Consider the following 26,255-nt stretch of genomic DNA (forward strand, 5'->3'; position numbering starts at 1 on the left):
AAAGGTGAAAAAAGTATGATTTGGTGGTTGGGGGGGGTTGGGAATTTGGGGGTGGCATCTCCCGGGGGGGTCCCCAGTGTCAATCAATTTATCATTTTTATCAATCGATTTATCATTTTATCACTTTCGTCAATTTATCATTTTCAACAAGCAATTTACCACTTTATCACTCATTTTCTTGTTTTCATCAAACTATTTCTCTTTTTTTATCAATTTTTATCAATCAATTTATCATCACGTTTCAGTTTTTCAACCAATCACTTTCTCATTTTTGCCAATCGCCATTTTTATCGGCGACCTCAATGGGGAACTCGTGCACGGCACCAGTGAGCCCAAAACCTCGCGTCTGGTTTTGGGCCTCCCACCCCCAAAATGCAGAATTGCTCACATCTGAGGGAAAAATTAAAAAAAAAAGGCAATGAAACTGGCAGAAGAACTAGAAAATGGGAATTATGAGGAGCGGCTTGAGGGAATTGGGACGGTTTGGAGGAAAGGAGGCCAAGAGGAGGCTGCATTGCTCTTGATCACCCAAATGGAGGCCGCGGTGAGGAGGCTGGGCTGACTAAGGGACGTGGCATTAGGGGACGTGGCATTAGGGGATGTGGCATTAGGGGACATGGCACTAAGGGACGTGGCACTAGGGGACGTGGCACTAGGGGACGTGGCACTAAGGGACGTGGCGCTAGGGTACCTGGCACTAGGGGACGTGGCACTAAGGGACATGGCACTAGGGGATGTGGCACTAGGGGACCTGGCACTAGGGGACGTGGCTTTAGGGGACGTGGCACTAAGGGACATGGCACTAGGGGACGTGGCTCTAGGGGACGTGGCTCTAGGGGACGTGGCACTAGGGGACGTGGCACTAAGGGACATGGCACTAGGGGATGTGGCACTAGGGGACCTGGCACTAGGGGACGTGGCTTTAGGGGACGTGGCACTAAGGGACATGGCACTAGGGGACGTGGCTCTAGGGGACGTGGCACTAAGGGACGTGGCACTAGGGGACGTGGCACTAAGGGACGTGGCACTAGGGGACGTGGCTCTAGGGGACGTGGCACTAAGGGACGTGGCACTAGGGGACGTGGCACTAGGGGACGTGGCACTAAGGGACGTGGCGCTAGGGTACCTGGCACTAGGGGACATGGCACTAAGGGACATGGCACTAGGGGATGTGGCACTAGGGGACCTGGCACTAGGGGACGTGGCTTTAGGGGACGTGGCACTAAGGGACATGGCACTAGGGGACGTGGCTCTAGGGGACGTGGCACTAGGGGACGTGGCTCTAGTGGACGTGGCACTAGGGGACGTGGCACTAGGGGACGTGGCTCTAGGGGACGTGGCACTAAGGGACGTGGCACTAGGGGACGTGGCACTAAGGGACGCGGCACTAGGGGACGTGGCTCTAGTGGACGTGGCTCTAGGGGACGTGGCACTAGGGGACATGGCTCTAGGGAACATGGTTCAGCTTGGCCTTGGTGTACTTGAAGGCCCTTTTCCACCCAAAACACTCCTGCTCCATGACTCCACGGTTGTGTTGGGTGTCACCAAAGCCACCGTCCCCAAGAACCCCATTGGTCCCCGGCGAAGCCACCGTCCCCTAAGAGTGTCCCCGTGGCAGCAGCCCCGGGAGGGCGGTGGTGGCATCTTGGCAGCGCTGGGCCACAGCCGTGGCCTCGGTGGTGCCCCCGGTGCTCAGCATCCCCCGGACCACCCGCAGCGTCCCCAAGAGGTGCTCCTGGGCCAGGCGGGCGCTGGCGCCCCACAGGGCCTCGGCCACCGCCACCGCCTCCGCCAGGCCTTTGGGGATGCCCGGGTCCCCCTGCGTGGCCTTGGGGACATCGGGACCCTCCAGGGCCACTGCAGCAGCCTCAGGGCTGCCGTGTCCGGCAGCCACTGTGGCCTCGATGTCCTTGAGGCGGCGCTGCAGGTGACAATAGTAGTGGCAGGCACCTTCACAGGCCACCACCAGGTGCCCCAGAAGCTCGTGGGCCACCGCCGCCTGCCGTCCCCGCTCCCTGGCCGTGACTGCGGCCACTGTTGCCTCTGCCGCCTCCTCGGTGGCCTTGCTGGCCTCCTGCAGCCCTGCCCTGGCCTCTGCCACCCGCGCATCGTGGGCTGCCACCACATCGACCACCTCAGTCGGCTCCAAGGCCATCGGCAGGAGGTGGGTGGCCAACCGGAACCCCCTGCGCGCTTCGGTCTCCAGGGCCACCGCCCCCATCAGGTGGCCCTTGGTGGCCTCGGCGGTGGCCCCAGCGGCGGCCCCGGCGGCGGCTGCCACCTCACAGGCATCCTTCAGGCTTGCAGCCTCCACCTTCAGCTTGGCCCAGGCGGCCTCCACTGAGGCCACCGCCTTCAGCCACTCGCAGGCGATGGCTGCCGCGGTGGCCTTGGGGACGCCGGGACCTTCTGTGGTGGGTTCGGCAGCGGCAGCGGCCAGAGCTCGGCGCAGGCGGGTGGCCTCTCCGTGGCGGTGTCTCATGGCCTCGCGCACGCCGGAGCTGAAGTTCAGGAGGCCAGCCCGCAACGAGCCCCACGGCTCAGCCAGGGGAACGTCCCCGGCGGTGGCCACCAGCTTGCCCAGGGTGGCCACCACGGCCACCAGCGGCTTCAGCAGCTCCGGGGACACCTGGGGATGGGATATGGGGTCCCCCGTGGTCCTTGTGGCCTCCCCGCTGTCCCCTGTCTCTGGCGGTGCTGGGGAACAGGCACGGTGGCCCCAAGACACCCCCAGGGACACCCCTGTCCCCAAGCAGGGGGACGTGGCCACCATCACCTGCTGTTCCTTGTCCCCTCAGTCACCAACCCATCCTGTGTCACCGCTCCCGACGTCACCCCCTGCCACCCTCCATCCCCTTTACCCCCCTCACGTCTCCCCAATCCTGCTCTCCCTCTGCCACCACCCTGTCCCCTTGTCCCATTTGTGCCAGTCCACGCCACCAACTGACCGCGTGCCACCTCCTGTCCCCCCTCGTGCTACCGTGTTGCCACCATCCGGTCCTCATGCCCTCGACCACCCCGTCCCCTTGTCCCCTCTGCCACCCCCTGTCCCCTTGTCCCCATGTCCCCTCATCCGCGCCCGTGGCTGCACCGGACTTTGCCCCACCTCAGTGGCGCTGGTGGCCCCGGTGACATCCGGCGTCCACATAACTGGTGGCAGTGGGGAGTGGCAACCCACAGGGCTCCCCAGCTGGTCCAGGTGTCGCTTCTCAGGCTGGCTTGCCCCAAATTCTGCGTTTTATCACAGATTTCCATAAATCCCTGCTCATAAGGACAGCTGTGATTAATGTGAAAAGCCTGGAGATGCAAAATCCCACAAATTATTAATAAAGCAAGCAAATCCCACAAATTATTAATAAAGCAAGCACAGAAGTACCAGAAGAACCCACAAATTATTAATAAAAAAGCAAGCAAAGCAATCACAGAGACACCAGAAGTACCAAATCCCACAAATTATTAATAAAGCAAGCACAGAGGTACAAAAATCCCACAAAATTATTAATAGAAATCAATCACAGAGCTACAAATTATTAATAAAGCAAGAAAATCCTACAAATTGTTAAAAAAGCAATCAAGGAGGTACCAAAATCACAGAAATTATTAATAAAGCAAGCACAGAAGTACCAAAATCCCAAAAATTATTAATAAAGAAATCACAGAAGTACCAAAATTCCACAAATTATTAATAAAGAAATCACAGAAGTACCAGAATCTCACAAATTATTAATAGAAATCAATCACAGAGGTACCAAAATCCCACAAATTGTTAAAAAAGCTATCAAGGAGGTACCAAAATCTCAGAAATTATTAATAAAGCAAGCACAGAGGTACCAAAATCCCACAAATTATTAATAAAGAAATCTCAGAGGTACCCAAATCTCACAAATTATTAATAAAGGAAGTACACAGACAACAAAATCCCACAAATTATTAATAAAGCTATCACAGAGATACCAAAATCCCAGATTACTGAAGACAGCAAAAATGAAGAATTCAGCAGCGAAAATATTTGAATTAAGCATTAAAACCCCACACCCGAGCCTGTCCCGTACACCCCAGCGAACGTAGGGTTTGTTTTGGGGTCGGGGACAGCACCGGGACCGATCGGTCCCAAGGGCGTGAGCCGCCCTCGGAAATGGTCAAACGGGGCAAAACGGACCCAAAATTGGGGGGGGGGAGAAACGCGGAGGAGCCTCACCGCAGCCGCGGCTCCCGAAGGGAAAGGGAAAGGGAAAGTTCCCGGAGGCTGTTTTGGGTGGAAACGCGTGGATTTGGGGCACGCCCCGCGTGCTCAGCTCCCTTCCGCCAGCTGCCTTCCCGAGTTTTCAGCCGCCCGGGGCCGGGTTTTTCCTTTTTTGGGATTTTTTTTCCCTCTTTTTTTTTGTTTTTGTTTTTTTTTTGTCACTTTTTCGGACGGAGACGTTGCCGTGGGGTTCCCGGTTTGCGTCCTGATGGCCGGCGTCCCCCTCGTCCCCTGTCCCCTCCCTGTCCCTTGTCCCTGCCGTCCCCGCTTCCCCTGGGGGCCTCCAGGGTCCCCACGGGCGGTGGCAGGGGGACACGCGGGGGCTAGGGACGTGGTGGCACTCGGATGTCCCCGCAATGTCCCAAGCACAGCCCCGGCACGGTGACCCCCAGCCCCCAATAGCCCCCAATGTCCCCAACAGCCCCCGATGTCCCCCAATGTGCCCCACAACCCCTGATGTCCCCCGATGTCCCCCATGGTCCCTGATATCCCCTGATGTCCCCAACAGCCCCCGATGTCCCCCAATGTGCCCCACAGCCCCCGATGTCCCCCAATGTCCCCAACAGCCCCCAATGTCCCCAACAGCCCCCAATGTCCCCCGATGTCCCCCAATGTGCCCCACAGCCCCCGATGTCCCCCATGGTCCCCAATGTCCCCTGATGTCCCCAACAGCCCCCGATGTCCCCCGATGTCCCCAACAGCCCCCGATGTCCCCCACAGCCCCCGATGTCCCCCAGTGTCCCCGTCGCAGCACCAAGGACCCCTCAGGATGTCCCCAGCGTGCCTCCAACAGCCCCCCTGTTGTGTCCCCAAACCGTTCCCCAGGGCTGTCCCCCAACGGCCCCGCTGTGTCCCCACATTGTCCCCCACGGCTTGGGGACATCCAGCCAGGGATCCTTAGGGCTGTCGGGGACAATCCCGTTCGCAGGGACAATTTGGGGACGTGTCCCCCTGTCCCTGTCCCCGGGACGGGGTAGGGACACCCCCGCCCCGTGCTGTCCCCACCCCCGGTGACAAACCAGAGGCTCCGCGCACCCTTGAAGTTTATTGGGGGGAGGGGACAGAGGACAGCGCCACCCTCCCCGTCCCCAAAGGCCACCTCAGCGTCCCCAAAGGGAACGCGGGACGTCCGGACGCCCCGAAAACACCCGCGGGGGGACGGCCGCGTCCCCAAGGTGACGGGGACGCTACTGGCACCCCTACACCTCCCCGGGCAGCGCCTGCAGCGCCCGCGCCAGCCTCTGCGCCCCCTCCTCGTCCTGGATCACCGTCCCCAAGGCCACCACGGCGGTCCCCAAGGCGCGGGTGCTGTCGGGGAAGCCCCGGGCCTCCGTCAGGTCCCGCTCGACGGCCTCCACCAGGTCGTGCAGGTGGTTGGCCACCTCCTCCAGCATCCCCTGGGCCACCGAGGCCGCCCGGGTGGCCTCGGTGACATCGGTGACGGCTGCGTGGCCCAGGTGGCGGTAGCGGGTGGCCTGGTGCCGCTGCCGCTCGATGGCGGCGGCCAGGTGGTGCCCGGAGCGGTCGGTGGCCCACATGGCCACCTGGCACAGCAGGAGGACGGTGGCCAGGCAGGAGACGAGGTGGCTCTCCTGGGTCACCCCCAGCGCCTCCCGCACCGCGTCCAAGGACACTGCGGGGCGGCGAGGGGACGGGGACGTCACCCGGCGTCCCCCGGCCCCCCTCCCGGTGTCCCCGTCCCCTCCCGGTGTCCCCGTCCCCTCCCGGTGTCCCCTGGTCCCTCCCAGTGTCCCCCGGTCCCCCTCCTGGTGTCCCCTCCCCAGTACCCCCTGGTCCCCTCCCAGTGTCCCTTGATCCCCCCTCCCAGTACCCCCTGGTCCCCTCCCAGTGTCCCTTGATCCCCCCTCCCAGTACCCCCTGGTCCCCTCCCAGTGTCCCTTGATCCCCCCTCCCAGTACCCCCTGGTCCCCTCCCAGTGTCCCTTGATCCCCCCTCCCAGTACCCCCTGGTTCCCTCCCAGTGCCCCTTGATCCCGTCCCAGTGCCCCCTGGTCCCCCTCCCAGTGCCCCTGGTCCTCCTCCCAGTGTCCCTTCATCCCCTCCCAGTGTCCCTTCATCCATACTGGGAACACAGCAGTCTATATTGGTCTATATAGGAACTCCCTACTGCTTCTTACTGGTCTATAGTGGTTCTTACTGGTCTGTAGGGCTCCTTGCTGGTCTAAATTGGTCAGGGCGTGATAAAACCTAATGGTTCTTACTGGTCTGTACTGGTCCTTACTGGTTTACAGTAGTTCCTGCTAACCTCTAGTGGTGTATACTGGTCTACACTGGTCTGCAGGGCACCCTAACGGTCCATACTGGTCCGTAACAGAAAAAGGGGAAGAGCCTACCGGTTTGCAGGATTCCTTACTGGTCTGAACTGGTGCCTACTGGGCCATAGCGCTCTCCACCAGCACCAGTGATCCAAATGGACCTGAAGGACTCCCTACCAGTTCCTTACTGGTTCCTACTGGTTCTTTACTGGTTCCTACTGCCTTCTACTGCTTTTTTACTGCCCTCTTACTGGTTCTTACCGGTTCCTTACTGGTTCCTACTGGCTTCTACTACTTTTTTACTGGCCTCTACTGGTTCTTACTGGCCTCTACCATTTTTTACTGGTTCCTACCACTTCTTACTGGTTCTTACTGGTTCCTACTGGTTTCTACTGCCTTCTACTGCTTTTTTACTGCCCTCTTACTGGTTCTTACCAGTTCCTTACTGGTTCCTACTGGCTTCTACTGCTTTTTTACTGGTCTCTACTGGTTTTTACTGGCCTCTACCGTTTTTTACTGGTTTCTACAACTTCTTACTGGTTCTTTCTGCTTCCTCCTGGTTCTCCCCGGCCCGTACTCACGCAGGGGGGTGCACAGGAGCAGCAGCCCCAGGGCGAAGTTCCGCAGCACCACCAGGAGCTTCCTCTGCCGCCGGTTCCGCTTCTGCTCCCGCTCCAGCTCCTGGACTCCGGCGTTGGAGAGGGCCTCCAGGACCCGGTAGATGCCCCGGGCCTCCAGCCCCGGCGTCGCCACCGCCTTGGCGGTGAGCGCGGCCGCCAGCGCGGCATCCAGCCCCTTCAGGGCCTCCTCGGCCTCCGCCGCCGCCTCCTCGGCCTCGTCCCGCGCCGCCGGCACCGCCGCCGGCGTCCCCAGCGCCTCGGCCAGCGCCACCAGCGCCTGCAGCGCCCGCGAGGTGGCCGCTGAGGCCACCTCCAGTGCCGAGGCCAGCTGAGTGGAGGTCATCCTGGGGGGGGACACGAGGGGTTAGCAGGGGGACACTGACCCAAAGATGTCAGCATCCAGATAAGGACACTTTGGAGACACATCTGTCCAGTTGGGGACACCGCCCTGGGAACATTGGTTTCCATGTGGGGATATTTGGGGACACTCTGTCCAGTTGGGGACACCTCCTTGGGGACCTCAGTGTCCAGATAAGGACACCTTGGGGACACATCTGTCCAGCTGGGGACACCTCCTTGGGGACACCTCCTTGGGGACCTTAGTGTCCAGATAAGGACACCTTGGGGACACTTCTGTCCAGCTGGGGACACCAGAGTCCAGGTGGGGACATCTCCTTAGGGACCTTGGTGTCCAGGCAAAGACACCTCCTTGGGAACACCTCCGTGGGGATCTTGGGGTCCATTCGGGGACACCTCCTTGGGGACACCTCCCTAGGGACCTCAGTGTCTAGGCGAGGACACCTTGGGGACACATCTGTCCAGTTGGGGACACCTTGGGGACGCATCTGTCTGTCTGGGGCCATCTCCTGAGGAATCCAAGTGTCCAGGTGAGGACACGTCCTTGGAGACCTCAGGGTCCAGGTGAGGACACCTCCTTGGGGCCACCTCCTTGGGGACACCAGCATCCACACAGGGACACCTTGGGGACACTTCTGTCCAGTTGGGGACACTTCCTTAGGGACCTGAGTGCCCATGTGGGGCCACATCCTTGGGGCCACCTCCTTGGGGACATCTCCTTGGGGCCCCATGGGCCCAAAAAGGGACAACCCCAGAGAAGTGCCCCAAGTGTCCCCGAGGCCCCCAGCACCCCCGAAGGGCCACGTCCACGGGGGTGACATCAAAGTCCCCGCGGACACGTCCCCACCTGGACACTCGGTGACACGCCACCACCCTGGGGACCGCAGAGGGGACACCCCCAGGAGCGGGAACCCGGTGGCCCCGTGTGGGGTCACCCCCCGGGGGCCCCCCGAACACGAGTGTCCCCACGGTGCCCAGCGGTGTCCCCACGAGTGCCACCAAAGCGCTGGCACCCGCACAGGTCCCCGCGGCGTCCCCGCGGCGTCCCTGCTCGCAGGAAGTCACCGACTTCCCCTTCCCGCGGCACCGCCGGTGCCGGGGGCCACCACCCCCCTTCGGTGTCCCCCCCTGAGGGTCCCCAGGTGTCCCCCAGCACCCACCTGCGCCCTTCGGAATGTCCCCAAGCGGGCGGTGACACCGCCGGTGCTGCCTTGTCACCTTCCTGGCTACGTACCCGGGTCACGTGGGGGCCAGGGGCAGGACCTTGTCCCCCCCTGCGCCCGCACGCACCCCCCAGGACCCCATTTGCCCCTCATTTGCCGCCCATTTGCCCCCCTGACCCCCCCAGTCCCTAATTTGCCCCCCAGGGCCCTGCTGATGCCCCCCAGGCCCCCCAGTTGCCCCCCAGGGCCCTTGTCCCCACCCCAGCCGCGCCCTTTGAGTGCTGATTGGCTGTCCGGGCTGTCAATCTGCCCCAGCGCGGCCTCCCATTGGCCGGTGCGGAGATGGGACCAGTGTGTCCCACTGGGGACACCACCTGGGACCTGCTGGGGACACATTGGGTACACGTTGGGGACACGAGGACCTCTGGGGAACCCCGTTAGGACACACTGGGGACGTGGGGGCACACCAGGGACACACTGGGGACACGTGAGGACACACTGGGATGCACTGGGGACATGAGGACCTGCGGGGGACACCATCAGAACACACGGGGGACACTTGGAGACACTTAGGAACACACTGAGGACACGTTCAGGACACAGGGGTGATGCTCGGGGACACACTGGGGACATTTGGGGACACGTTCAGGACACGGGAGATACTCGGGGACGCTTGGGGACACGTTCAGGTCACACTGGGGACATCTGGGGACACATTCAGGACACGGGGGATACTTGGGGACACTTGGGGACACACTGGGGACACACTGGGAATGTGCTAGGATGCACTGAGGACGCATTCAGGACACACTGGAGACAAAACAGAAGGTTTACTGGTCTAAACTGGTCCATACTGGTCGGAGCCCGTACCTCCCCACGTAAACCTGTAGGGTTTACTACCGGTCCTACTGGTTCTTACCGGTCTGTGGGGTTTTCTACTGGCGTTGCGGCTCCTTACTGGTCCCTACTAGTTCCTACTGGTTGTAACTGGCCTTTACTGGTCCGTACTCACCCAGAGGGACGCAGAGATGGCCCCAGCGCAGCTCACACCTCAGCTCGTGGGTGCTGCCTCCATCCCCAATGTCCTCGACGTCCCCGATGTCACCGGTGTCCCCATCGCTGCCACCAACGCCCGTAGGGACGCCGCCAGGGCCACCCTGCGGGGATCGGGGGGGTCCCAGTGGGGAGCGCTCCTCGGGGACCCGGGGGGGGACCCCAGAACCACCCCCCCCCATCCCCAGCACCCACCTGTGTCCCCGGCGGTGTCCCCAAGGTGGTGGTGGCACCCACGGCACCGGGCCTTCACCTGGACGAGGGGACTGAGTCACGGGGGGGTCAGGCACTGACGCCCCCCCCGGCCCCATTTACACCCCCTGACCCCGTTACACCCCCACACCTGTTATACCTCCCCCCGGACCCCATTTACCCCCATCAAGGCCTCAATTCCACCCCCCCCCGACCCCCACTTCCCCCCCTCAAAGGCCCCATCTGCCCCCCCCACAACACCCATTTCCCCCCCCAAGCCCCCATTTCCCCCCCCAAGGCCCCCATTTGCCCCCTCAATTACCCCCCCCCAGACACCCATTTCCCCCCCTAAAGCCCCACTTTCTCCCTCAAGCCCCCATTTACCCCCCTCAGGGCCCCATTTACCCTCCTCAGGGCCCCACTTACCCCCCCCAAGCCCTTTTTTACACCCCTCAGACCCTGTTTTACCCCACAGGGCCTCATTTATCCCCCCTGAGCCCCTTTTTACCCCCCTCAGACCCCCCATTCCCCCCAGGACCTCCATTTACCCCCCAAGGCCCCATTTACCCCCCCAGGGCTCCTTTTTACCCCTCTCAGACCCCCACTGACCCCCCAATTTGCCCCCATTTACCCCCCCCCGGGCCCCCTTTTAACCCCCTCAGGCCCCCATTTACCCCCCCCTGCACCCTCATTTACCCCCCAGGGCCCCATTAGCCCCACCCCAAGTCCCCTTTTACAGCCCTCAGACCCCCATTTTCCTCTCTCAGGCTCCTATTTACCCCCCCAAGTCCCCTTTTACCCCCTTCAGTCCCCCATTTACCCCCCTAAGCCTCCTTTTACACCCCTCAGGCCCCCATTTACCCTTCTCAGACCCCCATTTATTCCCCTAAGCCTCATTTTGCCCCTCCTCAGACCCCCATTTACCCCCCTCAGACCCCCATTTAGCCCCCCAGAGCCCCCATTTACCTCCGTCAGACCCCCATTTACCCCCTCAGACCCACATTTGCCTCCCTCAGACCCCCATTTACCCTCCCAAGGCCCCTTTTTACCTCTCAGATCCCCATTTACCCCCCATTTGCCCCCATTTACCCCCCAAAGCCCCCTTTTCCCCCTCTCAGACCCCCACTTACCCCCCTTTTGCCGCTATTTACCCCCCTGAGACCCCCATTTACCCCTCTCAGACCCCCGTTTATCCCCATCAGACCCCCATTTACCCCCACAGCCCCCATTTACCCCCCTCAGGCCCCCATTTACCCCCCAGGACCCCAATTTACCCCCCTCAGGCCCCCATTTACCCCCCAGGACCCCCTTTTACCCCCTCGGGCCCCCATTTGCCCCCCACTTGTTCCCCATTTACCCCCTCAGAACCCCATTTACCCCCCCTCAGGACCCCATCAATCCCCCCAAATCCCCCTTTTACCCTCCCCAACCCCCATTTACCCCCCATTTGCCCCTTTTTACCCCCCTCAGACCCCCTTTTCCCCCCCCACCCCCCTTTACCCCCAGCACCGCCATTTCCCCCCCAGCGCCCGCGTTCACGCCGGCTCCGCCCCCGAGCTGTGATTGGCTTCCGCCTCTGCCAATCCCAGAGGGCGCTGCCTATTGGCCGGCAGGGAGGCCGCACCTCCGCGCCGCACCGCCGCCTCTCATTGGCTGCCTCTTTCCCGCCGACGGGGCTGGGGGCGGGCTCTTTCGCCCGTTCCGCGCGCTGATTGGCTGCGCCGCCAGGAGCGGGAGAGAGGCGGTGGGGGCGCGTTCCCAGCGTGCACTGCGTGGCTGGGGGGTACTGGGAGGTACTGGGAGGTACTGGGAGGTACTGGGAGGCTTTGGGGGGGGAACTGGGGGCCACTGGGAGGCAGTGGGGGCGTGGGGGGCGGCTACTGGGAGTTACTGGGAGTGAGTGAGGGGATACTGGGAGTCACTGGGGGATCCTGGGAGGTACTGGGAGCCTCTGAGGGGGGAACTGGGAGCCACTGGGAGGCAGTGGGGGCGTTGGGAGTGGTTACTGGGAGCTACTGGGAGTGTGTGAGGGATACTGGGAGCCACTAGGAGCTACTGGGAGTGTGTGTGGGAATACTGGGAGGTACTGGGAGATACTGGGAGCCTCTGTGAGGTGAACTGGGAGCCACTGGGAGGCAGTGGGGGCTTGGGGGAGAGTTACTGGGAGTGTGTGAGGGGATACTGGGAGCTACTGGGAGTGTCTGTGGGGTTACTGGGGGATACTGGGAGGCAGTGGGAGTGTGGGGGGCAGTTACTGGGAGTTACTGAGAACCACTGGGAGTGCATGGGGGGATACTGGGAGCTACTGGGAGTGTTTGTGGGGGATACTGGGAGTTACTGGGAGCCACTGGGAGTGCATGGAGGGATACTGGGAGGTGCTGGGAGACACTGGGTGTTACTGGGAGTGTGTGGGGGGATACTGGGAGTGTGCATTGGGATACTGGGAGCCACTGGGAGTGTGTGGGGGGGGATACTGGGAGCTACTGGGAGTGTGTATGGGGATACTGGGAGATACTGGAAGGCAGTGGGAGCGTGGGGGGCAGTTACTGGGAGCCACTGGGGGTACTGGGAGCTATGGGAGGGGGATATGAGGAGCCACTGGGAGTTACTGGGGTCTACTGGAACTGTGATGGATGAACTGGGAGTCACTGGGGACTACTGGGACTGTTGTGAGAGGAAACTGGGAGCCACTGGGGCTTGCGGGGGGTAAACTGGGAGTCACTGGTGGTTGCTGGTGCTGGGGAAAGATGGGACTGGGACTCAGTGGGGCCACGGTGGGGAGAACTGGGAGTTACTGGGAGCCACTGGGGCTGGGTACTGGGACTGTGTAGGGGTTAGCAGGCCTGAACTGGGGCTTACTGGGAGTGTCCCCTCCAGGCAGGTGCCATGGCCGAGGTTCCCCCGGAACCGCCGGGTACTGGTGGGTACTGGTGGGTACTGGTGAGCACTGGTCGCGTGGTGCCACCCCCCGGTGTCCCCTGGGTGCCACCCCCTGTCCCCCCCAGCTCTGCGGGGTCTCGTCCCCCCGTCGCACTTCGTGCTCCGCCCCCCCGGCCCCAGCACCAGGTAAGACCTCCCAGTAACCTCCCAGTTCTCCCAGTAGCCTCCCAGTTCCTCCCCAGGGTTTCCAGTAGCCCCCGGTGCTCTTCGTAGCCCCGTCCCAGTAGCGCTCCAGTATCACCAGTTGCCCCCCCAGGCTCTGTTCTTAATGTGCTTTCGTGGTCCCAGTAGCACCCCAGTATCTCCCAGTGTTCCCAGTAACCTCTTGGCTCCTCTCCCAGTAACCACTGAACCACTGGCGTCATTACCCAGTTCTCCCAGTAGCTCCCACTGTTCCCAGTAGCCCCGGATGTTCTTCCAGTACCCCCATAAAGGTCTCAGGACTCCCTCACTGCCTCCCAGTAGCCCTCCCAGTAGCCCTTCCAGTAACCCCCAAGTGCCCCCAGTAGCCCTCCCAGTAACCTCCCAGTGACCTCCCAGTAGCCCTTCCAGTAACCTCCAAGTGCTCCCAGTAACCTCCCAGTGCTCCCAGTAAGCCCCAGAGCCTGGACCCGGTCCCTTCAGCAGGTCCCTGGAGGCGGAGCTTGAGGCGGAGAAGAGGCGGAGCCAAGCCCTGGGGGCGGAGCTTGAGGCTGAGAGGAGGCGGAGCCAAGACCTGGGGGCGGAGCTTGATGCCGAGAGGAGGCGGAGCCAAGACCTGGAGGCGGAGCTTGAGGCTGAGAGGAGGCGGAGCCAAGACCTGGAGGCGGAGCTTGAGGCTGAGAGGAGGCGGAGCCAAACGGTAGGGGCGGAGCTTCAAGCAGAGAGGAGGCGGAGCCAAGCCTTGGAGGCGGAGCTTGAAGCCGAGAGGGGGCGGAGCCAAACGGTAGGGGCGGGGCCAAGCCCTGGGGGCGGGGCTTGAGGCTGAGAGGAGGCGGGGCCAGGCCGCGGGGGCGGGGCTTGGAGCAGGAAGGAGGCGGGGCCGGGCCGGGGGGGGGCCTGGTGACGTGGTGGCCTTGTCCCCGTGGCGTCCCCGGTGTGTCCCCACGTCCCCTCGGTGACACGGCGGCCCTGTGTCCGGTGTCCCCGTGTCCCCACCGTGTCCCTGTACCCAGTGTCCCCACGTCACCCCCACGGTGTCCCCGTGTCCCCACAACGTCCCCATGTCCCCATGGTGTCTCCATGTCCCCACCATGTCCCTATACCCACTGTCCCCAGGACGTTCCCATGTCCCCATGGTGTCCCCCTGTCCCCCCGGTGTCCCCACCATGTCCCACCCATGTCCCTATACCCAGTGTCCCCACAATGTCCCCATGTCCCCCCGTCCCCGCGGTGTCCCCACAATGTCCCCATGTCCCCCCCCCCCAGCACCAGGCCCCGGAGCTGCTCCAGGCCCGGCTCAGCGCCCTGAGCCACATCCTGGCCCTCCAGGAGCGGGAGCTGGGGCGCGAGGTAGGGGGGGCTGGGGGGGCTTTGGGGGGCTGGGGGGCGCTGGGGGGGGGCATTTGGGGTGCTGGGGGGGGATTTGGGGAGCCTTTGGGGTGCCGGGGGGAGCCTTTGGGGTGCCAGGGGGGGCCTTTGGGGTGCTGGGGGGCGGGATTTGGGGTGCTGGGGGGAGGTCTTTGGGGTGCTGGGGGGGGATTTGGGGTGCTGGGGGGGGGATTTGGGGTGGTGGAGGGGTCTTTGGGGTGCTGGGGGGTCTTTGGGGTGCTGGGGCGGGCTTTGGGGTGGTGGAGGGGTTTTTGGGGTGCTGGGGGGGCTGTGGAGTTCTTGGGGGGGGCTATGGGGGCCTTTGGGGTGCTGGGGGGGTGCTGGTGAGGCTTTGGGCGACTAGGGGGGGTGCTGGGAGGGGTCTTGGGTGTCATGGGGGGAGTCTAAGGGTGTTGGGGGGGGGGGCGTCTTTAGGCCCCCCAGCCTGTTGCGGGGGGGTCACTTTGGGGGTGCCCCCCCGTGCCCTCCCCGCAGACCGGGGGGCGCTCCGGGTGCCTCGAGGGAGGTGCAGGGTGCCCCGAGCGCCCTCCCCCCTTAACCCCCCACCCCCCCCACCCCGTTATCCCCCAGCTGCCCCCCCCCGGGGTGCCCCTGGCCGTGGCCCCCCCCCGGCTGCAGGCGCTGCTGGGGCGCTGGCGGCAGAAGGTCTTCGCCCTCCTGCTGCAGCTGCGGGCGCAGGAGGAGGCGCAGCGGGGGCTGCGGGCGCAGGTGGGTGTCCCCCGTCCCGCCCCCCTGTGTCCCTTGTCCCCCCCCCGGGGGGTTGGGGACACCCCCTGGCCTCCCGTGTGTGTGTGTGTGTCCCTTTCTTCCAGGTGGGGGCGCTGGGGGCGGAGGCGGCAGCGGGGAGGCGGCGGGGGGAGAGGCTGGAGCTGAGGCTGCGGGAGAGGGAGGCCGGCGCCGAGGTGCTGCGGCGGGAGGCCGAGGTCGGGGGGGGGACGTGGGGACATCGGGGAGGGGGCGTGGGGACATGGGGGGGGCGTGGGGACATCGGGGAGGGGACGTGGGGACACGGGGGGGGACTTGGGGGGGGCAGGCAGGGGGGTGGGGGGGGAACAGGGAGCTGGTGGGGTGGTTTGGGGGATGCTTCGGGCGTGTTGGGGACATGGGGGACACAGTGGGGACATGGCAGGGCCACCCAGGAGGGATTTGCTGGGGGACGGGGACCTGTTGGGGACCCGAGGGGAGGGTTTGGGGACATGCAGGGGACACGTGGGACAGGTACGGACCCGTGGGGACATGGGGGACAGGGAGGGGACACTCGTGGGGACACCTGGGGACGTGTCGGGACACGGGGACCTGCTGGGGACACGCTGGGGACACGTCGGGGACATAAGAGGAACGCGGGGGCGTCCCTTAAGGAGGGGCTGGGGACCTGGGGACACGGTGGGGACACGGTGAGGACACGGTGTGGACACGGTGGGGACACGGTGGCACTTGTCCCAGCGCCTGGCACAGGAGGTGGCGCGGCAACGGGGCCGGGCGGAGGCGGCCGAGGAGGCACTGGGGGGACTGGCCCAGGCGGCCGCCAGGTACTGGGAGCACTGGGAGGGACTGGAGGGAAACTGGGAGGGGCTGGGCAACCACTTGGGGACACTGGGAGGGACTGGGAGGAAACTGGGAGGGGCTGGGGACCACTTGGTGGACACTGGGAGGGACTGGGGAGGGAACTGGGAGGGGGAGGTTCTGACTGGGGGCACTGGGAGGGACTGGGGGGGGAACTGGGGTAGGCTGGGAACGACTGGGTGGCACTGTGGGGACACTGGGAGGGACTGGGAAGGGAACCGGGATTGGCTGGGGACCACCTGGTGGCACTGGGAGGGACTGGGGGGAAACTGGGAGGGAACTGGGGGGGAGGAACTGGGGTGTGCTGGGGATCACTTGGTGGCACTGGGGGGACACTGGGAGGGACTGGGACTGGGAGGGGCCAAAGGCAACTGGGGAGCACTGGGGGGGGGGTGCTGGCTGGGGGCACTGGGAGGAACTGGGAGGGACTGGAGGGAAACTGGGAGGGACTGGGGGGGAACTGGGAGGGACTGGGGGGGAACTGGGAGGGGCTGGGGACCACTTGGTGGCACTGGGGAGATGCTGGGGGGGGAACTGGGAGGGACTGGGAGGAACTGGGAGGCACTGGGCAGGCCGTGGGGGTGCTGGGCCGGGCGCTGAGCCCTGTCCCTGTCCCCGTGTCCCCAGGCTGGCGGCGGCGGTGACGGGGCGCGAGGCTGCGGTGACAGCGGCCACCAGGGCCTTGGGTGTCCTCAGCGCCCGCCTGCGTCGGGCGGGGCGGCGGCTGCGGGTCCTGCGGGGTGAGGGGACGGGGACACGGGGTTGGGGACAGGGGGACACGGGGACAGGGGGACACGGGATTGGGGACATGGGGGCACGGGGTTGGAGACAGGGGGACATGGGGACAGGGGGACATGGGGGCACGGGGTTGGGGACGGGGACAGGGGGACATGGGGACGGGATTGGGGACAGGGGGACACGGGGACATGGAGTTGGGGACATGGGGACATGGGGGCGCGGGGTTGGGGACATGGGGACACAGGGACAGGGGACGTGGGGGCAGGGACATGGGGAGGGGACAGGGATGTGGGGTGGGGACAAGGATGGGGGGACAGGGACGTGGGGACAGAGAGGGGGGATGGGGAAGGGGACATGGGGACAGGGACGTGGGGTGGGGACAACCAGAAGGGGACAGGGACATGGGCTGGGGACAAGGACAGGGACACAGGACCGTGGGGACACAAGGACGGGACATGGACGGGGCCGTGGTGGTCCCGTGTGGCTCCAATGTCACTGTCACCCCCCTCGGGTGGCTGTCCCCCTCCGGGCAGCCAGCGTCACCCTGTCCCTTGTCCCCAGGGCTGGTGGCCCCGGTGGTGGCCCTGGACCGGCCGCGGTGGCAGCGGGAGCCGGCGGGTGACAAGTGAGTGACAGGCAGGGGGGACACCGGGGGACCGTGGCGGTGACGGGAGGTGGCAGGGGGCCCTGCCCTTGCTCTCGGGGACTCCGAGGGTGACACGGTGGCACCGTCCCCAGCCTGGTGGCCGAGGTGACAGCAGGAGCCCGTCCGCCTGCGGGGACATCCGAGCTCCGGCGCAGCGGTGAGCGGGGACACTTTGGGGACGCTTTGGGGACACTTTGGGGACCCGGTGTCACCTTAGATGAGTGGCAGTGATGTCCCCCGCGGTGTCCCCACGGTGGCATGACCCTGTCCCCACAGGGGTGGCCTCGGGGCTGGCCGAGGTGACACGGGACGAGGTGACACGGGACGAGGTGACGTGGGACAAGGTGACACAGGGAGGGGACACCAGGAGACGTGGGGAGGGGACACGGGCTGTGTGGGAGTGCTTGGGGACAGGGGTGGCCGCTGTCCCCCAATGTCCGCCCTTGTCCCCTGCCCAGGCCACCCCCTGTGGGGACAGGACGAGCGTCCCCCCCGGCAGAGGTAGGTCCGGTGTCCCCATGTCCCCCCCCGCAGTGTCCCCATGTCCCCAGCTCCACGGGTGTCCCCTGGGTGTCCCCATGTCCCCTCCCCACTCCCAAACGTCCCCAAAAAATGTCCTGGGGTCCCCCCCCCCCAGCACCCAAATGTCCCCCGCAGTGTCTTGGCATCCCCCCCCACTCCAGTGTCCCCTCCTGTCCCCCAATGTCCCCAATGTGTCCCCCCCCCAGCGGCGCTGGGCTCCCTCGTGACACAGCTGCAGGCCCTGGGCGCCGCCATCCTCGGGGACCTCGAGGACGATGGGGACATCGGGGACCCCCCCTGACCGGTGTCCAGGTGAGTCGCCCCCCCCGTGTCACCTCCCAGGTGACAGTGCCACCCCCCGGGGCCCTGTCACGCGCTGGCTCTCGCCGCCCCCAGCGATTGATTTTATTTGAATTTCACAGGTTTTGCCCCTTTTTCGCACCGTTTCGGCCCATTAAAAGCTGTGACGCCGCTGGTGGCCCCGTGTCCTTTTGGGGGTGGCACTTGGGGACAGGGACAGGAGCGTCCCCGTGGTTTAGGCTGGCAAGGGGGGGGGGTGTGGGGGGGGTGTGGCGTGTCCCCAAGGGGGACAGGAGGGTCTGGGGAGGGACACTGATGTCCCCAAGGGGGACAGGAGGGTCGGGGGGCGTCACGTTGGTGTCCCCAAGGGGGACAGGAGAGTCTTGGGGGGGACACGGGTGTCCCCAAAGGGACAGCAGTGTCCCCAAGAGGGATGAGAGGGTCTGCGGGGGGGGGACATTCATGTCCCCACAGGGGACAGGAGGGTCGGGGGGTCGCATTGGTGTCCTCAAGAGGGACAGGAGTGTCCCCAAGGGGGACAGGAGGGTCTTGGGGGTCACACTGGTGTCCCCAAGGGGGACAGAAGGGTCTTGGGGGGGCACATCAGTGTCCCCAAGGGGGACAGCAATGTCCCCAAAAATGTCCAGAATGGGGACAGGGATGTCCCCAGGAGGGACAGGAGCGTCCCCAAGGGGGACAGGAGGGTCTGCAGAGGGTACAGGGTTGGCCCTAAGAGCGATGAGGGACACACGGGGGGGGTCCCCAGCAGTGACACGAGGGGACACGGGGGACCCCCAGGGCCTGCGGCCTGCGGCAGGGCCCAGCCGCGCCCGCCCCGTTGCCATGGCGACGCCGGGAACATGGCGCCCGTTGCCATGGCGACCCAGCTGGGCGCCTCGCTGTCCCCATGGCGAACCGGAAACCGGAAGTGGGGAGGACCCCAAAATGGGGACAAATCCCCCCAAAATGGGGACAAATCCCCCCCCCCAACTTGGGGCTGGGGCAAAGCAGTCCCTTGGTGCCCCGTGTCACCGCGCCGCAGCCCCACAGACAGCCCCCTGTGCCCTCCCATGGCCCCACACCTGCCTCAAGCCCCACAGACGCCCCCGTGTCCCCCCCCGTGTCCTTGTGTGTCCCCCACAGCCCGTGTCCCGATACTGACATGTCCCCGTGCCCCGTGTCTCCATGTAACCCCCCATCCCCATGCCACTGCGTCCCCACGCCCCCCTCCATATCCCCATCTTCCTGTATCCCCATACCCCCTCTTCCCATGTCCTCCTGTGTCCCCACGTCTTGTGTCCCTATAACCCACCCCATGTCCCCATACCCACTCAAGTCCCCATGCCCCCTCCCATGCCTTCCCCCATCCCCATGCCCCCTTCCATGTCCCCTCTTTGTCCCCATGCCCCCTCCCATGCCTTCCCCCGTCCCCATGCCCCCCTATGTCCCATATCCCCCCATCATCCCACACCCCAATCCCATATCCCCATTCCCCCCCACATCCCCCCACACCCCCATATCCCCCCACCTTCCCCCATCCCATATCCGCATTACTCCCCCTATGTCCCCATTCCCCCCAACACCTTCCCCCATCCCATATCCCCATTCCCCCCCTATGTCCCCATTCCCCCCAGCACCTTCCCCCATCCCCCCACCCCCATCCCATACCCACATCCCCCCCCATATCCCCCCACCTTCCCCCATCCCCACGCCCCCCTCCCCTCTCCCCCTCACCCCCTCACGCCTCCATCCCCTACACCCCCCCATTTCCCCTACACCCCCCCATTTCCCCTACACCCCCCCATTTCCCCTACACCCCCTTATTTCCCCCAACGCCCCCCCCCCCCAAAAAAAAACCCCACACTCACTCGCAGGCCCAGCAGGCCCCCCCCCAGCGCGGCCCCTGGCAGAGCGGCCGGTGCTTGGCCAGCCCGCTGCGCAGGCGGAAGCGGCGCCCGCAGCGCTCGCAGGCGCGCCCGGCGCCCTCGTGGGTCTTCATGTGCTCCGTCAGGTGGTGCTTGAGCTTGAAGCGCTTGTGGCAGGCGGCGCAGGCGAAGGGCCGCAGGCTGAAGGTCAGCATGATGTGCCGGTCCCGCTTGGGCTTGACGGCGAAGCGCTTCCCGCACAGGCACCCGAAGCGCTTCCCGTCGGGGGCCGCCCCCAGCTTCACCGGCGCGTGCAGCGCCTGCCCGTGCGCCGCCTGTGCCAGGATCTCGTTGCCGTGCAGGTCCACCGGCTTCCAGGAGGGCTGCGGGAACGCGGACGCCATGCCGCCGCCGCCGCTACTCGACGGGATGATGTAGCTGACCTCCGCCGGGGAGAAGTCGCCGTGAGCCTCCGCCGCCGGTAGGAAGGTGGCGGCGGAGGTGGCGATGGCGGCGGTGGCGGTGATGGCGGCGGTGTCGCCGGCCTCCTGCTTGACGTAGAAGACCTTGGGGGTGCTTTCGGGAGGCGCCACCACAGCCCCGTCTTCCTCCTCCTCCTCCTCCTCCTCCAGCACGATCTGCAGGGCTTTGTCGCCGTGGTGGCGGCGGTGGTGCCGGCGGCCTCCGCCCTCCTCCTCCTCCTCCTCGTCCTCCTCCACGCAGATCTTGAGGACCTCGTCGCCAGCGTCCTTCAGCAGCGAGCCCAGCGACGACGTCGCTGCCGAGGCCACGTCGGCGGCCAGGCGGATCTTGAGGACCTCGTCGCCACCATCCTTCGGGAAGGAGGCCGCCGTCGTGTCAGCCCACGCCGCTCCCTCGCCGCCCCGCGCGGGCCACGAGGCCGCCACGGCCCCGTCCCCGCCGCGGGCACCGCACGGCGCCGCGTCCCCGCCGCCGCCTCGCCCGCTCGATGACGATGACGCCGTCGCCTCACCGCCGCTTCGCCCAGCCCAGCGGCACGGGCCCCCCTCCAGCTCCCGCAGGATCTCGGAGCACTGGTCCACCACGTGCCACATCTGCAAGCCGCTGGCCACCAGGAGGTGGCCGGGCAGGGCCTCCAGCAGCAGCGTCAGGCGCCCCGAGTAGATGAGGTGCAGGAGGCCCTCGAAAGCCTCGGGGTCGATGGCGGGGGGCAGCAGCAGGCGCCCCCCATCCTGCAGCAGCAGCTTGTCGTGGAAGAAGGGCGAGGCGGCGGCCAGGACGCTCTTGTGGGCCGGGAAGACGCGGCCGCCCACGTGCACGGCCACGTCGCAGAACTTGCCCTCCAGCCGCAGGCGGTTCAGGGAGTCCAGCAGCGCCGCCGCGTGCTGCGGGAACGAGATCTGCACCCGGCCGCCCTCCGCCGCCATCGTGGGCACCGCTTACCTGAGAGGGGGGGACGGGGAACGTCACCGGGCGGCGGCGGGGACCCCGCCACGCACGGCCCCATTGAGACGCGGACGGGGCGTCCCGTTGGCCCATGGGCTGCTCCACTGCCTTGTGGATTGCTGTTGCCCCACAGGGCGCCCTATTGCCCCATGAGGTGCCCTATTGCCCCCTGGGGTGCTGTATTGCCCCATGAATTGTTCTACTGCCCCAGGAGGTGCCCCATTGCCCCACAGGGGGTCATGTTTCCCCATGAGATGCCCTATTGCCCCATGGGGTGTCCCTTTGTCTTGTGGATCACTTTGTCATCCCACAGGGTGCCCTGTTGCCCCTTGGGGTGCTCTACTGCCACATGAGATGCCCCATTGCCCCACAGGGTAGCCTGTTGCCCTATGAGATGCCCTGCTGCCCCACAGGGTGTTCCATTTCCTTGCGGATTGCTTTCTCACCCCACAAGGTGTCCTATTGCCCCCTGGGGTGCACTACTGCCCCATGAGATGCCCTATTGCCTCATAAGATGCCCTATTGCCCCATGGGGTGCCCTATTGCCCCATGGGGTACCCTATTGCCCCATGGGGTGCTCCATTGCCTTGTGGATCGCTCTGTCACCCCACAGGGTGACACTATTGCCTCACAAATTGCTCTGTTGCCCCCAAGTCTACCAAACTGCCCCATGGCATGGCCTGATGCCCCACAAGATGCCCTGTTGACCCATGGGGTGCCCTGTTGCCCCATTAATTGTTCTAATGCCCCAGGGGGTGTCCTTTGGCCCATGAATTGCTCTGTTGCCCCATGGGGTGCCCTTTTTGCCCTTTGGCGCACCCTATTGCCCCAGGGGGTGCTGTACTGCCACACCAGCTCCCCTATCGCCCCATGAGATGTCCCATTACCCCATGGGGTGCCCTGTTCGCCCCAGGACATGTTCCATTACCCCATGAGGTGCCCTTTTTGCCTCACAGACCGCCCCCTTGCCCTATGGGCATGCCCTATTGCCCCACGAGATGCCCCATTACCCTATGGTATACCCTACTTGCCCTCTGCTGCGTCCTATTGCCCCATGGGCTATCCTATTGCCCCCCAGGGTGCCCATTTTGCCCCATAGGCTATCCTATTGCCCCACTGGATGCCTGTTTTGCCCCAAGGGGTACCTGTTTTGCTCCATGGGGTGTCTGTTTTGCCCCATGGGGTACCCGTTTTGCTCCACGAGATACCCCACTACCCCATGGTGTGCCCTGTTTGTCCTCTTCTGCATCCTATTGCCCCATAGGCCAGCCTATTGCCCAAGGGGGTCCTGTTCTGCCCCATGGGGTGCCCTGTTTGCCCCACGAGATACCCTATTGCCCCCCGGGGTGCCCTATTTGCCCTATCGGGTGCGTGTTCTGCCCCCCGTCCCTCCTATTGCCCCCCGGGGTTCCCCACTTGCCCCATGGGGTGCCCCATTCACCCCACGGGGTGCCCTCTGTGCCCAACGGGGCGCCCCCCCCCTTGCCCCACCCCACCCCCGTCACGTGACCGCGCGCCCCGCTCTCGCTCACCCCCCGGCCGCCGGCGCCCTGCGAGCGGTGACGCAGCCGCGGACGCCCCGCCCCCTCCGCCCCATTACGTCACCGGGGAAGCCACGCCCCCTTCCGCCAAACCCCACCCCCCCCTCCGAGCAAAACCCCGCCCACCCCCGGGGGCACCCCGCCTTCTCCCTGGAGGCCTCGCCCTCCCCGCTCAGACCACGCCCCCACGCTCAAGCCACGCCCACTATAGTTAGACCACGCCCCCTATAATCAGACCACGCCCTCCCCGCGTAGACCACGCCCCCTATAGTTAGACCACGCCCCCTATAATCAGACCACGCCCTCCCCGCGTAGACCACGCCCCCTATAGTTAGACCACGCCCCCTATAATCAGACCACGCCCTCCCCGCGCAGACCACGCCCCCTATAGTCAGACCACGCCCCCTATACGCAGGCCACGCCCCCTATACGCAGGCCACGCCCACCCAGCACAGGCCACGCCTCCTACAGTTAGACCACGCCCCCTATAATCAGACCACGCCCTCCCCGCGTAGACCACGCCCCCTATAGTTAGACCACGCCTCCTATAATCAGACCACGCCCACCCCGCGCAGGCCCCGCCCCTGCACGCAGGCCACGCCCTCCCCGCGCAGACCACGCCCCCTATACGCAGACCACGCCCCCTACACGCAGGCCACGCCCTCCCTGCGTAGACCACGCCCCCATACTTAAACCACGCCCCCTATCCTCAGGCCCCGCCCCTCCCGGCGCAGGCCCCGCCCCGCAGGCGGCGCTTACAAGACCGATCCGAGTTTATTAAAGGCTCCGCGGGCACCGGCGGCCCCGGCCGCGGCGGGGGTTGGAGCCAGCCCAGACCCCGCCCTGAGACCGCCCGCGGGCGGCGGATTGTCGGGGGCTGCGGCGGGCCCGGACCGGGCGGGGCACCGGGGGGCTGGGGGCTGGGGGGGGGGGGGCCCGGTGGACCGGGGAGGAGCCCGGTGCATTGTGGGAGGGAGCCCGGTGCACCGGGGGGGGGGGGTCCCGGTGCGTGGTTGGGGGGCCCGGTGTACCGGGGGGGGTCCCGGTGCATGGTGGGGGGGGGTCCCGGTGCACGGTGGGCGGGGGAGGGGGCACCCGGTGCGATGTGGGAGGGGCACCGGTGGACCGGGAGGTTGGGGGGGGGTCCCGGTACATTGTGGGGGGGCTCCGGTGTGCCTGGGCGAGACCCCGGTGCGTTGGGGGAGTCCCGGTGCACCGGGAGGGGGAGCCCGGTGGGTGGTGGGAGGGGGCCTGGTACACCGGGGGGGGGCGGGGGGTGTCCCCGGTACGTTGTGGGGGGGCTCCGGTGAGTTGTGGGAGTCCCGGTGCACCGGGGGGCGGGGGGGGAGCCCGGTGCATTGCGGGGGGTCCCGGTACATGGTGGGAGGGGGCCCGGTGCACCGGGAGGGGGGTGCCCGGTGATGCCCGAGGGACTCCCCGGGCCCGTGCACGGCGGGCGGGGGGTCCCGGGAGGCTGGTGCTGCGTGGGGACCCCCCCTTGTGTGACCCCCCCCTCCCCCCACCCCCCCCGGTGCCGGTGCCCGGTGCGGCCGTTGCACGACGGAGCTGGGCGTGCAAGGGGGGGAGGGGGGCGGCTCCTGGTGCACGAGGGGGGAGAAAAATAAAAGGCGGGGGGGGAGTGGGGGGGAGACCCCGGCCTGGTGCACATGTGGGGGGGGGATGCACGAGGGGGGGGAACCGGTGCACGGGGAGCTCCGGTTCCGGTGCACGGCGGGGGGATGCACGAGGAAAGTCGATGCACGAGGAGCTGATGCACGGGGAGGGGGGGGGGGGGCGGTCCTGGTGCATGGTGGGGGGGGGGGGCCTTGTGCACGGCGTGAGGGGGGGGCGATGCACGGGGAGCTCCGGTCGGGGCACGTGGGGAGGTGGCGCACGAAGAGCCGGTGCATGAGGGGTGCTCCAGTCCCGGTGCACGAGGAGCTGGTGTTGCACGAGGAGATGGCATTGCACGAGGAGCGGATGTTGCACGAGGAGATGGCGTTGCACAAGGAGATGGCGTTGCACAAGGGCTGCTCCGGTCCTGGTGCACGAGGACCTGGTGTTGCACGAGGAGCTGCCGCTGTTGCACGAGGCCTCCCCAGTCCCGGTGCACGAGGACCTGGTGTTGCACGAGGCCTCCCCAGTCCTGGTGCACAGGGAGCTGGCGTTGCACGAGGCGCTGGTGTTGCACGAGGCCTCCCCAGTCCTGTTGCACAAGGAGCTGGCATTGCATGAGGAAGCAGTGTTGCACGAGGAGCTGGCGTTGCACGAGGGCAGCCCTAATCCTGGTGCACGAGGACCTGAAGTTGCACGAGGCCTCCCAGCCCCGGTGCACGGGGAGCCGCCACCGTTGCATGAGGACCTGGTGTTGCACGAGGCCTCCCAGTTCTGGTGCACGAGGAGCTGGCATTGCACAAGGAGCTGCCCCCCTTGCATGAGGGGCCGCCGTTACACGAGGAGCCGCCGTTGCACAAGGAGCTGTTGCACGAGGGGCCCCCCCCCCCCCCCGGCCCCCTTGCACGAGGCCGTTGCACGAGGGCCTCCCGGTGCACGAGGGGGGCTGGAGGTGGGGAAAAGGGGGGGATGAGTGGGGATGGGGATGGGGGGGGGGGGGGGAACCCCGTTTCCCCGGGGGCCGCCGGGGGGCCACCGCCATCTGCTGAGGTTGGGGGGGTGGTGGGGGAAATTTGGGGGAGGGGGCTTCAGAGGAAAGGGGGGGGGGGGATGCGGGCGGGGGTCCGGCGGCCCCCGGGGCGGGGGCTAGTGCTCAGCAGCGGGGGCGCGCAGCTCGCCGTTGGCCGTGATCGGGGGTGGCGGGGGCGGAGGCGGGGGCCGCGCGGGGACCCCCCCGGCCCCCCAGCTCACACCCGGGTCTGCTGCACCCACGGCGGAAAGCTGCCTCTCCTGCAAGGCACCGAGGGGGGCTTATTCACCCCCCCGCCCCCCCCATCACCACCGAAAAGGGTCCCCGAAATGTCCCCCCCCCCCCCCCACCCTGAGCCGCCACCCCCCCTCCCCCCCATGTGTCGGGTCCCCCCCCCCCCGCCACCACCCCAAAAATCGGGGTGCCCCCCCCCCCCCCCCAACCCCGTCCCCTGCGGCACTCACCTGCGGCTGCTCCGCGGGACCCTCCGGTGCGTGGCGGGGTCACCCCCCCCCCCCTCCCCCCCCAAAATTTGTGTTCCCCCCCCCCCCCCCCCATCCCCTCCAAAGACAGGACATGGCACAGGGACGCGAGTGTCACCCCCCCACACCCCCCCCCCCCCCAAAATAAAAGGG

At 65.8% G+C, this 26,255-nt stretch overlaps 5 protein-coding genes across 18 annotated transcripts in view; 1 reads left to right on the forward strand and 4 right to left on the reverse strand.

The window, feature by feature from the left end:
- Positions 1-4,780, reverse strand: LOC125181344 (antifreeze protein Maxi-like). The gene is made up of 3 exons (XM_066986810.1): positions 4,199-4,780; positions 3,107-3,261; positions 1-2,629 (listed from the first exon to the last, which is right to left on the reverse strand). Exons 2-3 carry the CDS (start codon positions 3,146-3,148, stop codon positions 1,598-1,600), a joined length of 1,074 nt encoding a protein of 357 aa, XP_066842911.1. The 5' UTR covers positions 3,149-3,261; positions 4,199-4,780; the 3' UTR covers positions 1-1,597.
- Positions 4,781-5,269: 489 nt separating this feature from the next.
- Positions 5,270-11,470, reverse strand: LOC125181348 (uncharacterized). Of its 3 annotated transcripts, XM_066986839.1 has the most exons (5): positions 11,404-11,470; positions 9,907-9,964; positions 9,671-9,815; positions 7,100-7,482; positions 5,270-5,876 (listed from the first exon to the last, which is right to left on the reverse strand). In XM_066986839.1, exons 4-5 carry the CDS (start codon positions 7,479-7,481, stop codon positions 5,443-5,445), a joined length of 816 nt encoding a protein of 271 aa, XP_066842940.1. In that variant the 5' UTR covers position 7,482; positions 9,671-9,815; positions 9,907-9,964; positions 11,404-11,470; the 3' UTR covers positions 5,270-5,442. The 3 variants fall into 3 exon arrangements, with proteins under 3 accessions (XP_066842940.1, XP_066842939.1, XP_047911828.2); XM_066986838.1 differs by lacking the exon at positions 11,404-11,470 and having other exon boundaries at positions 9,907-10,076; XM_048055871.2 differs by lacking the exons at positions 9,671-9,815; positions 9,907-9,964; positions 11,404-11,470 and adding an exon at positions 8,656-8,834.
- Positions 11,471-11,621: 151 nt separating this feature from the next.
- On the forward strand, positions 11,622-18,314 carry LOC136788358 (coiled-coil alpha-helical rod protein 1-like). Of its 12 annotated transcripts, none has more exons than XM_066986786.1 (15): positions 11,622-11,696; positions 12,781-12,823; positions 12,909-12,969; positions 13,468-13,768; positions 14,251-14,334; positions 14,944-15,081; positions 15,186-15,296; positions 15,817-15,902; positions 16,564-16,676; positions 17,236-17,299; positions 17,413-17,477; positions 17,597-17,664; positions 17,779-17,821; positions 18,049-18,154; positions 18,265-18,314. In XM_066986786.1, exons 2-14 carry the CDS (start codon positions 12,790-12,792, stop codon positions 18,141-18,143), a joined length of 1,263 nt encoding a protein of 420 aa, XP_066842887.1. In that variant the 5' UTR covers positions 11,622-11,696; positions 12,781-12,789; the 3' UTR covers positions 18,144-18,154; positions 18,265-18,314. The 12 variants fall into 12 exon arrangements, 10 of the variants coding, with proteins under 10 accessions (XP_066842887.1, XP_066842890.1, XP_066842891.1 ...); XM_066986789.1 differs by having other exon boundaries at positions 13,471-13,768; XM_066986790.1 differs by having other exon boundaries at positions 11,653-11,716; positions 13,471-13,768.
- A 1,671-nt stretch (positions 18,315-19,985) lies between these two features.
- Positions 19,986-23,048, reverse strand: ZBTB9 (zinc finger and BTB domain containing 9). Its single transcript, XM_066986747.1, has 2 exons — positions 22,968-23,048; positions 19,986-21,432 (listed from the first exon to the last, which is right to left on the reverse strand). The coding sequence occupies exon 2, from the start codon at positions 21,414-21,416 to the stop codon at positions 20,007-20,009; it is 1,410 nt and encodes a 469-aa protein (XP_066842848.1). The 5' UTR covers positions 21,417-21,432; positions 22,968-23,048; the 3' UTR covers positions 19,986-20,006.
- Positions 23,049-23,727: 679 nt separating this feature from the next.
- The window catches only part of SYNGAP1 (synaptic Ras GTPase activating protein 1), a 30,796-nt gene continuing 28,268 nt past the window's right edge, over positions 23,728-26,255 (reverse strand). Inside the window, 1 exon segment of the mRNA XM_066986898.1 lies at positions 23,728-25,880. Coding sequence (XP_066842999.1) covers positions 25,737-25,880 — 144 coding nt within the window. The 3' untranslated portion in view covers positions 23,728-25,736.

The sequence above is a fragment of the Anser cygnoides genome, chromosome 35 (assembly GCF_040182565.1).
Source record: "Anser cygnoides isolate HZ-2024a breed goose chromosome 35, Taihu_goose_T2T_genome, whole genome shotgun sequence".
Taxonomy (NCBI): Eukaryota; Metazoa; Chordata; class Aves; order Anseriformes; family Anatidae; genus Anser; species Anser cygnoides.

Bases quoted from the DNA above. Each gene is read 5' to 3' on its own strand.
- LOC125181344 (XM_066986810.1), bottom strand. From the start codon at position 3,148: ATGTGGACGCCGGATGTCACCGGGGCCACCAGCGCCACTGAG. The intron at 2,630-3,106 runs GTGGGGCAAAGT...TCCCATCCCCAG, and splicing joins GGGCCACCAGCGCCACTGAG to GTGTCCCCGGAGCTGCTGAA.
- LOC125181348 (XM_066986839.1), bottom strand. From the start codon at position 7,481: ATGACCTCCACTCAGCTGGCCTCGGCACTGGAGGTGGCCTCAGCGGCC. The intron at 5,877-7,099 runs GTGAGTACGGGC...GCCGCCCCGCAG, and splicing joins GCTCCTGTGCACCCCCCTGC to TGTCCTTGGACGCGGTGCGG.
- ZBTB9 (XM_066986747.1), bottom strand. From the start codon at position 21,416: ATGGCGGCGGAGGGCGGCCGGGTGCAGATCTCGTTCCCGCAGCACGCG.
- LOC136788358 (XM_066986786.1), top strand. From the start codon at position 12,790: ATGGCCGAGGTTCCCCCGGAACCGCCGGGTACTG. The intron at 13,769-14,250 runs GTAGGGGCGGGG...CCCCCCCCCCAG, and splicing joins AGAGGGGGCGGAGCCAAACG to CACCAGGCCCCGGAGCTGCT. The intron at 17,300-17,412 runs GTGAGTGACAGG...CACCGTCCCCAG, and splicing joins CGGGAGCCGGCGGGTGACAA to CCTGGTGGCCGAGGTGACAG.